The sequence below is a fragment of the Xyrauchen texanus genome, chromosome 32 (assembly GCF_025860055.1).
Source record: "Xyrauchen texanus isolate HMW12.3.18 chromosome 32, RBS_HiC_50CHRs, whole genome shotgun sequence".
Lineage (NCBI taxonomy): Eukaryota > Metazoa > Chordata > Actinopteri > Cypriniformes > Catostomidae > Xyrauchen > Xyrauchen texanus.
Window position 1 is genome coordinate 38737496 of NC_068307.1, and position 14377 is coordinate 38751872.

General features: G+C 42.0%; 1 protein-coding gene across 1 annotated transcript in view; it reads right to left on the reverse strand.

Moving 5' to 3' along the window:
- Positions 1-14377, reverse strand: part of tegt (testis enhanced gene transcript (BAX inhibitor 1)) — a 43847-nt gene that overhangs the window by 1101 nt on the left and 28369 nt on the right. Inside the window, exon 8 of the mRNA XM_052102043.1 lies at positions 13562-13662. Within this exon, the coding sequence (XP_051958003.1) occupies positions 13562-13662 (101 nt within the window). The remainder of the gene's footprint in view (positions 1-13561; positions 13663-14377) is intronic.

Below are 14377 nucleotides of genomic sequence, written 5' to 3' on the forward strand. Positions count from 1 at the left end.
AATATAAGCACAAGCCTCTAACTGCACATTATTTTAATATAAATGTGCAACCTATTGAGAAAAACTTTGTTAACTAGTCAACAGGATAATGCAGCAGCAAAATTAAAAGTAATTTCAGTGAAGTCTTCAGTAGAAAATATTAGAATAAAAACTAGAAAAAAAAAAATATTTGTCAAGACAAACATTGATGTTGGCTTGAGAAAGCCTAGCTTGAAAGATTGAAGTAGTTGTAAAAGTCTGAAGGTGTTACAAGTTTAAGTACTAGTTTTAAAAGTTCAAAGTTTAAAGAGTATAGGACCATTCAGTCAATCAGATTAGATAGATAGATCATTTGGTTGCTAGGCAGTAACAAACGTGATACTCAAAATACTCCTTGATACCATGAGTCCAATGAATGAAACCAGAAGTCATTATGTTGTTCTGGTGCAGAGATATGTTATTTTTTTACTTTGTTGCAAACATGTTTTGGCATTATGCTAGCAGGTTTTAGCACTTAGCAAGTCGTTGCTAACATGTGTTGACATTATGCTAGCATGTTTTTAGCACGTTTTAACACTTCGCTAGGCATTGCAAGCAAGTGTTAGTATGATGCTAGCATGTTTTAGCACTTCGCTAGGCATTGCAAGCAAGTGTTAGTATGATGCTAGCATGTTTTAGCACTTCGCTGGGCATTGCAAGCAAGTGTTAGTATGATGCTAGCATGTTTTAGCACTTCGCTAGACTTTACTAGAATTTTAGCAATAATAATTCACATGACATTCTGGTGCAGAGATATGTGAATTGTTACTTGGTTGCTAAGGGTAACCACATCTGGTTGCTAGGCAGTTACCAGGGTGAAACTTATCAAGGCTACTTGCCATCCTGAGCAAAATAAATCAACCGGAAGTCTCCACAATGTTCTGTTTCAGAGATATGAATTGTTACTTGGTTGCTAGGGTAACCCCATCTGGTTGCTAGGCAGTTACATATGTGATACTCAAAAGGTTCCTCGCCATCCTGAGTGAAATAAGTCAACCCTGAAGTCACTACATTTTTCTGGTGCAGAGATATGTGATTTGTTACATGGTTGCTAGGGTAACTCCATCTGGTTGCTAGGCAGTTACCAAAGTTATACTCAAAAGGCTCCTTGCCATCCTGAGTGAAATAAGTCAACCCTGAAGTCACTACATTTTTCTGGTGCAGAGATACGAGTTGATACTTGGTTACTAGGGTAACCCCATCTGGTTGCTAGGCAGTTACCAGTGTGATACTTTTCAAGACTCCTTGCCATACGGAGTTAAATAAGTCAACCCAGAAGTCTCTGCGATGTTCTGGAGCAAAGATATGCGATTTGTTACTTGGTTGCTAGTGTAACCCCATCTGGTTGCTAGGCAGTTACCAGGGTGATACTTTTCAAGACTCCTTACCATCCTGAGTGAAATAAGTCAACCCAGAAGTCTCTACGATGTTCTGGTGCAGAGATATATGATTTATTTCTTGGTTGCTAGGCAGTTACCAGGATAATACTTAAAGAGGCGCCTTGCTATCCTGAGTCAGACGGATAGTAGGATATGACAAATAGAGGGAGGAAAAAGGATAAATGGAAAGAAACAGATAGAGAGAAATATTGTATTGACATGGCAATATTGTAAAAACAGTCATTCAAATAAAGTTTGATTGAATTTGATAGAAATAAAGATTCAGTAGAGTGGCCCTAAGCATTTGAAGAGACAGATAGAAATAGAGATTTGATAGAGCAGCAGCCAAAAGCATGTTATTGCCTTCTGTTGATGGCTCATATTTGAATTTTGACAGTTGGAGTTGGCTCATCTGAACATTCCATCAATGTAAGTAAATGGGATTTTTCCTGTATTCATCCGCTGTGGGAAAAACGTAAGTCTGATCAGTTAGAAAAGATATAGCACACTATTCGGGAAGGTCTGAAGGTCGGTGAATAAAAATAAAGTCTCAGAATAATAATAATAATAATAAAAAGTTTAAATAGAATATCATTATTTAAATTTAAATTTATGCATTTGGCAGACGCTTTCATCCAAAGCGACTTACAGAGCCCTTATTGCAGGGACAATCCCCCTGGAGCAACCTGGAGTTAAGTGCCTTGCTCAAGGACACAATGGTGGTGGCTGTGGGGCTCGAACCAGCATCCTTCTGATTACCAGATTACCAGTTATGTGCTTAAAAATCTGTTCCTGTTCCTGACGGTTCTGGTGCTCAGAGCTCTGAAGCGTCGGCCAGAAGGCAACAGTTCAAAAAGGTAGTGGGGCAGGGTGAGTTTGATCCAGAGCATCGGCCAGAAGGCAACAGTTCAAAAAGGTAGTGGGCAGGGTGAGTTTGATCCAGAGTGATTTTACCAGCCTTTTTCCTCACTCTGGAAGTGTATAGTTCTTGAAGGGGGAGGGGGGGAGGGGGGGGGTGGGGGGGTGACTGCTGTGTAGAACTGTATCAGCAGCGCCTGTGGCAGGTTGAACTACCTCAGCTGGCGAAGGAAATACAACCTCTGCTGGGCCTTTTTCACAATGGAGTCAATGTGTGTCTCCCACTTAAGGTCCTGTGAGATGGTAGTGCCCAGTAACCTGGATGACTCCAATCATATCCACCATTTTGAGCGTGTTCAGCTCCAGGTTGTTTTGACCGCACCAGACAGCCAGCCATTCAACCTCCTTTCTATATGCAGACTCATCGTCATCTAGGATGAGGCCGATGACAATGGTTTCATCTGCAAACTTCAGGAGCTTGACAGAGGCATCCTTGGTGGTGCAGTCATTGGTGTAGAGGGAGAAGAGTAGTGGGGAGAGCACACATCCCTGGGGGGCATCAGTGCTGATAGTACAGGTGGTGGAAGTGAATTTTCCCTGCCTCACAAGCTGCTGCCTGTCTGTCAGAAAGCTGGTAATCCACTGACAGATAGATATGGGAACAGGCAGTTGGTTTAACTTAGTCCGGAGAATAGCTGGGATGATTGTGTTGAAAGCAGAGCTGAAGTCCACAAAAAGGATCCTTGCGGTCTGTCCAGATGTTGCAGGACATGATACAATCCCATGTTGACCGCATCATCCACAGACCTGTTCGCTCAATAAGCAAATTGAAGGGGATCTAGAAAGAGTCCAGTAATGTCCTTCAGGTGGGCCAACACCAGTCTCTCAAATGACTTCATGACCACAGATGTCAGGGCAACAGTTCATTAAGTCCTGTGGTTTTTGGTTTCTTAGGGACAGGGATAATAATTGAGCGTTTGAAGCAGCATGGGTCTTCACACTGCTCCAGTGATCTATTGAAGATCTGTGTGAAGATGGGGGCCAGTTGGTTAGCACAGGAACGAAGGCACGCTGGTGGGACGCCATCTGGGCCTGAAGCCTTCCTTGACCTTTGCTTCCGAAAGACATGGCACACATCATCTTCACAGATTTTGAGTGCAGGTTGTGTAGCAGGAGGGGTGTTGAAGGAGGTGTTAATGTTTGTGTGAAATGAAGGTCTGAGTGCGTGTGGGGTGTGAAATTAGGCCTTTCGAATCTGCAGTAGAACACATTCAGGTCGTCAGCCAGTCGTTGGTCCACCACAGGGTTGGGAGTAGGAGTCCTGTAATTAGTAAGTTGTTTCAGGCCACTCCACACTGATGTAGGTTCATTAGCTGAAAACTTGTTTTTCAGCTTCTCAGAATAGCTTCTTTTAGCCACTCAGATTTCCTTATTCAGTTTGTTCCTGGCCTGATTATACAAGACTTTATCCCCACCCCTGTACGCATCTTCTTTGGCATGACGAAGCTGTCAGAGTTTTCCTGTGAACCATGGTTTATCATTATTGAATGATAAAAATGTCCTAGTTGGGATGCACATGCCCTCGCAGAAACTGATGTATGATGTAACAGTATCTGTGAGCTCGTCCAGGTCTGTAGCTGCAGCTTCAAAAACACTCCAATCAGTGCAGTCAAAGCAGGCTTGTAGTTCCAGCTCTGCTTCATTGGTCCGCCTCTTTACAGTCCTTACAACTGGCTTTGTTGATTTTAATTTCTGCCTGTAGTTTGGAAGGTGATGAACCAAACAGTGAGTCCCAAAGCTGTACGTGGGACAGAGCGATATGCATCCTTTATTGTTGTGTAGCAGTGATCCAATATATTCCTGTCTCTGGTGGGGCATGTAATGTGCGGTCTGTATTTGGGCAGTTCATGTGTGAGATTTGCTTTGTTAAAGTCCCAAATAATAATAATAACCAAGTCCGGGTATTGTTGTTCTGTGTTTGTGATTTGATCAGCCAGCTGTTGCAGCGCTATGTTCCCAGATGCGTTTGGAGGAATGTAAACACCAGAATTAACTAAGAAAACTACCGCGGCGAGTAGAACGGCTTACAGTTAATAAAGAGCACTTCCAAATTAGGACAGCACATCCTCTTTAACGTTGTTACATCTGTACACCAACTTTCGTTGATGTAAAAGCATGTTCCATCACCTCTCGTTTTCCCCGCTCTGAACAGCTGGAAGCCCGGCAGATGTAATGCGCTGTCCGGAATGGCTTCACTCAGCCAGGTTTCTGTGAAGCACTGTGAAGCACAGTGCAGCAGAGCTTGAGAAGTCCTTATATCAGTAAGTTGGCTTTCTCAAGCCAACCTAATAATAATAATAAGTTTAAATAGAATATCAGTAAGTGTAACAGACACCCAGACTCGTAGATAGCATAGAACCATAGAATAGAGTGAGGGAATGTCTTCAGGGAGTAACCAGCGGTAGCGAGACAAATCCAGCTGCAGACCCGCAGCACCACCAGTTTCAGAACCCCAGTTTCAGAACCCCAGCGCCAGAACCTGAAGTGAGGGGCGGAGTTATTGACAATGAGACAAGCATGGCGGAGAGCATGGTGAGTTGTGTAACGTTTTTGACATGTTGTGAAAAATTATCGCATATATTAAGTTCAGCGTTTATCTGCTAAATATTTAATTTGTGCATAACTTTATCATCTTAATGAAGCTTGAATATGTTGTCATACTTTACTGTATTAAAAAAAAAAATTCTACGGATGGTTCGATAAATTTTTGCGTGTTGTAAATGAGCCTTGCGGTGACGTTTTGAAGACATCTTGTGAAGGTGTTAAAGTGTTTGTTCCACGTTCCTCTGTTATATGCATTGTTTGTGAGTTAATGTTACCTTATAGTTGATGGGTTTTTTTTTACGTTGAGATTATTGTGTGGTGCTTTCATCTCTTGTAGAGGCATTTCGAATGAATGAAGACCACAAGGAAAAGGCCCGCAACAATCTCCTGGAACAGTCAGAAGCTTCCAGAGAGCCCTTTCTATTTCATTTTGTGTTCAGGGATGACATGGACTTATTTTAGCAAGAATGTAAGGACAAAATGGGCCTGAGAGTGAATTCCTCATTTGATACATTTTAAGTTTAATTTATACAGGATTGTCATGATAAAATGGGCCTAGGGGTGAATTGGTCATTTGTTGTATATATTTTTATTGTTTCTTTTAAAATTATGCTGAATTTTCTCTCTTTTTAGTTTTTTGACATGTTTTATTTTACATAAAGAAAAATGCATGCTGCACATAATCTTGTGAAATAAAGTATATTTTATATAAAATGCCCATAAGTTTCAAGCATTTTTTTTCACCATCATGATCAGGAAGTAACTCTCATAATACAATGAAACGGATAACTATATACAATTATATTACACAAGATCAATGTTTTAAAGTGCTTATTGTACTGTACCTTAAAGAATCATTATAACATACGTATAAAGTATGATGTTTCGTTTGTAATAAAAGCAAAGTACTCTCCAAAACGTTAGGTGGCGCTACTCTGTTTCGAACGTAAGCTCCGCCCCTCACTTCAGGTTCTGGCGCTGGGGTTCTGAAACTGGGGTTCTGAAACTGGTGGTGCTGCGGGTCTGCAGCTGGATACTATTGGCGGTAGCAGGTATTAAGTCTGTATTCTTAGTAGAGATCAGACAAAGAGTGAAAGGAGGATTGGGCTTTTATGTCGCGGAGCTGATTGATGTAGTTACGAGGGACAGGTGCAGATGATCAGTACACATGGGAGAGGGATTGTAGAGTATTAGTGCTGGGAGTGTCCGGTAGATCTGTGACATTACACTGAACATTTCTCTGCCTTGAGGTATAGGTGGTATTCCCTCAGCTTCTCCAACACAAGCTTGACATGTTGGCGATGGTCAGTCTCGTTCTGGGAGTACACCAGAATGTCATCTATATATACGATGCCGAATCGATGGAGGTACTCACGGAAAACCTCATTCATGAAGCCCTGGAACAAAGAGGGGGCATTGACCAGGCTGTACGGCATCACCCTGTATTCGTAGTGACCTGTAGGTGTCACAAAGGCAATCTTCCATTCGTCTCCCCTCCTGATTCGAATGAGGTTATAGGCGCTGCGCAGGTCAAGCTTGGTGAAAATAGTTGCTCCTCTCAACAATTCTAAGGCAGCAGAAATGAGGGGGAGAGGATACCGGAAATTCACGGTTATTTTGTTGAGGGAGCGGTAATCTACGCAGGGACGGAGGTCTCCATCTTCTTCGCTACAAAGAAAAAGCTAGAAGCAGCAGGGGAAGTGGACGGACTGATGTAAACCTGGGAAAGGGCCTCCTCAATGTAGTCAATTGTGCAGTCCCATGGTCGGTGAGGCATGTAGGGGGCAGAAAACATCTTGGAAGTTGGAGTAGCATGAAGGGATTTCAACAGGAGAGCTGGTTGGGCTTTCAATTGTGGTGGTATTGAGATTGAAGGGAAGAGGTTACTTGAATAAATTAAGGTGGTTAGGAGTAGGCAAGTTAGGGAAACAGGTTGGAAAGCATTATAATCCCCACTTCAGGACTTCACCTGTTGACCAGCAGATGACCAGGGAATGACGGATGAGCCAAGGACACCCCAACATTTTATCGGCTGGTGAGCTTTCTAAAACCAGTAAGGTGATTTCTTCAGTGTGCAAGCATCCAACTTGTAATTTGACTGGACCTGCCCAGTGACGGATGTACCCCCCTACCTAAAGGTTTGCCGTTTATGGTTTGGATATGGAAGTTGGGTTCACATGGCCATCTTTGGAGATGGAGCTAGTTACAGAGCGCGTAGGAAATTAAGTTACCGGCTGACCCGGAGTCGAGAAGTGCGGGTACTACGAATGAAAAAACAGAAGCAGTAAGCGACACATTAGTTAAAAGAGGGGAGGAACAAATCCTAGGTGTGTGTAAGTGACTCACCAGTGGGTGAGGAGGTTGAATGGGACACGCAGAGATGACGTGACCCTTTTTACCACAGTACAAACACAACCTCTGGGTCAGCCGGCATTGGCGCCCTGTAGGGGACAGACGGAAAGCATCCAACTAGATTACTTCACTGTCTGGTTCTGGGGTATGTGTCGAGGGGTGTTGCGAGGAGACAGGCGGGAGCTGTGAAGCGGGCAACTCATCGAGGCAGGACATCATTCTATTTGCCACTCTGATGGAGAGCTGGATGGAGCGCTCGAGCCCCATGGCATCAATAAAGGAAGAAAATGCAACCGCAATCTTGGCTCAAATCCCAGGCGGTAAATGGTTAGGAGTGATGGTTCATTCCATCCGCTGGAAGCGGCTAGGGTGCAGAATTTAAGGGTGTACTCGTTGATTGTGCTCTTACCCTGACGGAGGTTATATAGTTGTGCACAGACCGAAATATCTCCAACCGGGCATCCAAAAACCTCTCGGAAATGTTGGGTATAACTATCAAGGGATTGAGTTACTGTGCTATTTTGATCCCAGAGAGGTTGTACCCATTGCAGGGCTTGTCCAGTTAACAAAGAGATTATATAAACCACCTTAGTTCATTCTGTGGGAAATCGTTGTGGCTGCATTTCTAGTGCTGCAGTCCTCCGCCGATCCAGAGTAGGGTGCTGAGTTGACCACGGGACTGGCGGAATAGACCGGAGAAGGAATTGTGGAAGTGCTGGCGGTTATCGGTGGTGTGGGGGGATCCAAACTGTGAGTGATTGCACGCCGGAATGCATCAACCAGCTCCTGAATGGGGTCAGACCCAGCTACGTTCATGATTTTAGTAGGTCTGGTTTTCTGTAACAGACACCCAGACTCGTAGATAGCGTAGAACCCGGAGGTTGCGTTTATTGAGAACAAAAAAAACTAAACTAAGGCAGAGAAGAACTTGTGGAATCATCAACGGAGCAGGAACCAGGATAAGAGAGCAAGGGAATGTCTTCAATAATAATAATAAGTTTAAATAGAATATCAGTAAGTTGGCTTTCTCAAGCCAACCTAATAATAATAATAAGTTTAAATAGGATTTCAGAAAGTTGGCTCTCTCAAGCCAACATAATAATAAAGTTTAAATAAAATCAGAAGGTTGGCTCTTTCAAGCCAACCTAATAATAAATTTATATAGAATTTCAGGAAGTTGGCTTTCTCAAGCCAACCTAATAATAGTAAGTTTAAATAGGATTTCAGTAAGTTGGCATTCTCAAGCCAACATAATAATAATAAGTTTAAATAGAATTTCAGTATGTTGGCTTTCTCAAGCAAACCTAATAATAAGTATGTGAGATTACAATAGTGATGCTTTGCTCCGCAAGCACCACTAATAATAATAATAAGTGAGATTACAATAGTGATGCTTTACGCGCACAACTAAAAATAAGTATATGAGATTACAATAGTGCTGATTTGCTCTGCAAGCACCACTAATAAGTTTAAATAGGATTTCTGTACATTCGCTTTCTCAAGCCAACCTTATAATACATTGTGCCTTCTTAACTTTAAAACCTGTCTTTTAAAGTGTATGTAGCCTAGTTCACAGTAGTTTCATATGGTTCTTATGAAAAATCTGGTGAAATCAGATGTGCAATTTTCGATGCATGTTATAAGCGAACTATTGCGAATCTAGATCTGAGATGTTGTTCATGTGTAGCGCTCACATACTGCATATGTCACTTGGACTACTTCAATGGTGCTTTCATTGTTCTTTTAAGTAATCATTTGGAGCTTGACAGTCACGACAATGACCAACACATAGTATCGGACTTGGATCAATCTCATCGGACCAATACCCAAACTGGTAATCGGAGCAGATACAGATCCAGATATCACACAGAACAGCATGCGCAGAGCTCATGATACGCTGCTGTTTTCAGGTCTCCGAGAACTGCACAATATGGGAGTGCTCCACACAAACTCCATCTCAGATGCTTGATAGTATTGTTTGCTTATAACATGCATTGAGAATGGTACCGGAGAAGCCTCAAAATATTTTCTATTTTCCTCAAAATTCTACAAACAATACCCCATTAATGACAATGTGAAGGAAGTTTGTTTGAAATCTTTGCAAATGTATTAAAAAAAACAACAACAAAAAACAACAAAACAAAAATCACATGTACATTGTTTTCACAGCCTTTGCTCAATACTTAGTTGAAGCACCTTTGGCACTAATTACAGCCTTAAGTCTTTTTGTTCAATCGGGTTCAAGTCTGGGCTCTGGCTGGGCCACTCAAGAACATTCACAGAGTTGTCCCATAGCCACTCCTTTGTTATCTTGGCTGTGTGCTTGGGGTCGTTGTCCTGTTGGAAGATGAACCTTCATCCCAGTCTGAGGTCCAGAGCACTCTGGAGCATGTTTTCGTCAAGGATGTCTCTGTACATTGTTGCATTCATCTTTCCCTCGATCCTGACTAGTCTCCCAGTTCCTGTCGCTGAAAAATGTCCCCACAGCATGACGCTGCCACCACCATGCTTCACTGTAGGGATGGTATTGGCCAGGTGATGAGTGGTGCCTGGTTTCCTCCATCCACGCTTGCCATTCAGGCCAAAGTGTTCAATCATTGTTTCATCAGACCAGAGAATTTTGTTTATCATGGTCCGAGATTCCTTCAGGTGCCTTTTGGCAAACACCAGGCGGGCTGTCATGTGCCTTTTACTGAGGAGTGGCTTCCGTCTGGCCACTCTACCATACAGGCCTGATTGGTGGAGTGCTGCAGAGACGGTTTTTCGTCTGGAAGGTTCTCCTCTCTCCACAGAGAAAAGCTGGAGCTCTTTCAGAGTGACCATCGGGTTCTTGGTCACCTCCCTGACTAAGGCCCTTCTCCTCCGATCGCTCAGTTTGGCCGGGCGGCCAGCTCTAGGAAGAGTCCTGGTGGTTCCAACTTCCATTTACGGATGATGGAGGCCACTGTGCTCGTTGGAACCTTCGATGCTGCAGAAATGTTTCTGTACCCTTCCCCAGATCTGTGCCTCGATGCAATCCTGTCTTGGAGGTCTACAGACAATTCCTTGGACTTCATGGCTTGGTTTGTGCTCTGACATGCACGGTTAACTGTGGGACCTTATATAGACAGGTGTGTGCCTTTCCAAATCATGTCCAAATCAACTGAATTTACCACAGGTGGACTCCAATCAAGTTGTAGAAACATCTCAAGGATACACATGTGATTTTTTTTACATTTTTTATACATTTGCAAAGATTTCAAACAAACTACTTTACATTGTCATTATGGAGTATTGTTTGTAGAATTTTTTGGAAAATAATTAACTTAATCCATTTTGGAATAAGGCTGTAACATAACAAAATGTGGAATAAGTGAAGCGCTCTGAATACTTTCTGGATGCACTGTATCCCACTCCTTGACAGATGTTCTCATCATAAACAGAGAACTCGTATTTTCGAAGTTTTGGTTGCCATCCATGCCAGAGATGATGGCAACTTTATTTCATTTTTACAAATAAAGGAAATAAAGGAAAAAAAAATGTATAGACCAAAGGTGCTCTTGAACCACAATAAATGGTCCCGACACAAACCTGAAGATTGCTTCACTTTGCTTAATTCTTATTTTCTGCAGTGTTTCAGTGAAAGATGCCAGTATCCATCTATGTTGCTCTCTGCTATGCTCTACTGTCATCAAAGGAAAAGTTCACCAAAAAAAAAAAAAATTCTCTTTATTTACTCACCCTTATGCCATTCCAAATGTGTATGACTTTTTCTTCTGAAGAACACAAATTAAGATTATTAGAATAATATTTCAGCTCTGTAGGGCCATACAATGCAAGTTAATGGGTGCCAAAATGTTGACGCTCCAAAAAGCACATGAAGGCAGCATAAAAGTAATCCATAAGACAGTAGTAAAATCCTTATCTTCAGAAGTGATATGATATGGTGAAAAACAGATCAATATTTAAGTCAATTGTTGTTAGAAATTACAGTGGGTACGGAAAGTATTCAGACCCCCTTAAATTTTTCACTCTTTGTTATATTGCAGCCATTTGCTAAAATCATTTAAGTTCATTTTTTTTCCTCATTATTGTACACACAGCACCCCATATTGACAGAAAAACACAGAATTGTTGACATTTTTGCACATTTATTAAAAAAGAAAAACTGAAATATCACATGGTCCTAAGTATTCAGACCCTTTGTTCAGTATTTAGTAGAAGCACCCTTTTGATCTAATACAGCCATGAGTCTTTTTGGGAAAGATGCAACAAGTTTTTCACATCTGGATTTGGGTTTCCTCTGCCATTCCTCCTTGCAGATCCTCTCCAGTTCTGTCAGGTTGGATGGTAAAGGTTGGTGGACAGCCATGTTCAGGTCTCTCCAGAGATGCTCAATTGGGTTTAAGTCAGGGCTCTGGCTGGGCCATTCAAGAACAGTAACGGAGTTGTTGTGAAGCCACTCCTTCGTTATTTTAGCGGTGTGCTTAGGGTCATTGTCTTGTTGGAAGGTGAACTTTCGGCCCAGTCTGAGGTCCAGAGCACTCTGGAGAAGGTTTTCGTCCAGGATATCCCTGTACTTGGCCGCATTCATCTTTCCCTCGATTGCAACCAGTCGTCCTGTCCCTGCAGCTGAAAAACACCCCCACAGCATGATGCTGCCACCACCATGCTTCACTGTTGAGACTGTATTGGACAGGTGATGAGCAGTGCCTGGTTTTCTCCACACATACCGCTTAGAATTAAGGCCAAAAAGTTCTATCTTGGTCTCATCAGACCAGAGAATCTTATTTATCACCATCTTGGAGTTCTTCAGGTGTTTTTTAGCAAACTCCATGCGGGCTTTCATGTGTCTTGCACTGAGGAGAGGCTTCCGTCGGGCCACTCTGCCATAAAGCCCCGACTGGTGGATGGCTGCAGTGATGGTTGACTTACTACAACTTTCTCCCATCTCCCGACTGCATCTCTGGAGCTCAGCCAGTGATATTTGGGCTCCTCTTTACCTCTCTCACCAAGGCTCTTCTCCCCCGATAGCTCAGTTTGGCCGGACGGCCAGCACTAGGAAGGGTTCTGGTCATCCCAAACGTCTTCCATTTAAGGATTATGGAGGCCACTGTGCTCTTATGAACCTTAAGGGCAGCAGAATTTGTTTTGTAACCTTAGCCAGATCTGTGCCTTGCCACAATTCTGTCTCTGAGCTCTTCAGGCAGTTCCTTTGACCTCATGAATCTCATTTGCTCTGACATGCACTGTGAGCTGTAAGGTCTTATATAGACAGGTGTGTGGCTTTCCTAATCAAGTCCAATCAGTATAATCAAACACAGCTGGACTCAATTGAAGGTGTAGAACCATCTCAAGGATGATCAGAAGAAATGGACAGCACCTGAGTTAAATATATGAGTGTCACAGCAAAGGGTCTGAATACTTAGGACCATGTGATATTTCTGTTTTTCTTTTTTAATAAATGTGCAAAAATGTCAACAATTCTGTGTTTTTCTGTCAATATGGGGTGCTGTGTGTACAATAATGAGGAAAAAAATGAACTTAAATGATTTTAGCAAATGGCTGCAATATAACAAAGAGTGAAAAATTTAAGGGGGTCTGAATACTTTCCGTACCCACTGTATTCTCCCTGCCTAGTAGGTTCATATGCATGAAGAATGTGAATCACCAAAAACACAAGAATAAGAATATTGATCTGTTTCTCACCCACACCTATCAAATCCCTTCTGAAGACATCCGATTTAACCACTGGAGTCATATGGATTACTTTTATGCTGACCTATGTGATTTTTGGAGCTTAAACATTTTGGTACCCATTGTATGAACCAAAAGAGCTGAGAAATTCTTCTAAAAATCTCCATTCGTGTTCTGCTGAAGAAAGTCAGTCAGAATTTTTGGTACTTCCCCACTTGAGGTGTGTGAACAGAAAGAGCTAAACACTGACAAAAAAAACCGAATGAATGAATTACCTCACATCACGCATCCTATTTATACATGAGATTAATCACTATATCCACAACATACACACACACACACATACACACTTTTTGATATTTTTACCAATTCTGAATAATGGTTGTTGTGATCACATTTTCAAATTATGAAAACATTGAGTTGTCAGCAAATTAAAAAAGCAGTGCTTAAGAATTGGTCAGCACTATGAATTGTAAAGTCAATATTCTAAACTTTTAATTTACACCTATAGTATTTTGTGGTTATCAAGCAAGCAGTTATTAAATAATTAAAAAACATTTTCACTTGAAGCAATAACGGGCAGATCAGGGTGTAAGATGGTATACAAAACAGTATAGATTTATAATGCCATTGTTTAATTTGAGAGCGTCAGTCAAATGCCTAAAATGTCTTACCAGATATAATCTTTGTCTCCCATCTCTGCCTTCTCAATGATGAGCTGAGTGTCAAACAGCACAAATCCACACATGATGACCAGACCCAGATAAATATGAGCCTGTAACAAACCAGAACACTGTTAGAAACACACACACACACACACACACACACACACACACACACACACACACACACACACACACACACACACACACACACACACACACACACACACACACACACACACACACCACTCTTGCAACATGGTTACACAAACAAACAACACTGTTACAAACACTCATGCAACACAGCCCTCTACAATGGCAGTAAATCACTCGTACATGTGATACATTTTTGCACTATGCAACTAAAAATATGTATGCTATTAGGCATTGCCATGTAAATGTTCAGATTTCACTCGCTAGCGATTAGGGCTGAAACGGTAAGTCTACGTTATCAACAACTTTGAAAAATGTTATCAGCAATTTTGTATTGTCATTGTCGAATAGTCGTTTGATCTCATTTAACGTAACATGAGATCATATGAAACTCGAATAATGACACGTGGGAGCAGCACTGCAGTTCGCGCCTGACAGAGAGGAGAGGAAGAATTACACAGCTCCCAGTCTGGAGGCACTCTAAACTTTCCAAACAGCTTCAGGTGATGAACACGGGCGCGGATGCTCGTCCCTCAAGCACACATGCTTAATGCACCTAGAATATAACGCGATGGCAAGCGACATCTTGAATCATAATATATGTCACTGTGCATTTATTAGCATAAAGAAAATTGGCAATTTTCTATTATACACTGCAACAAAACATATTTATGA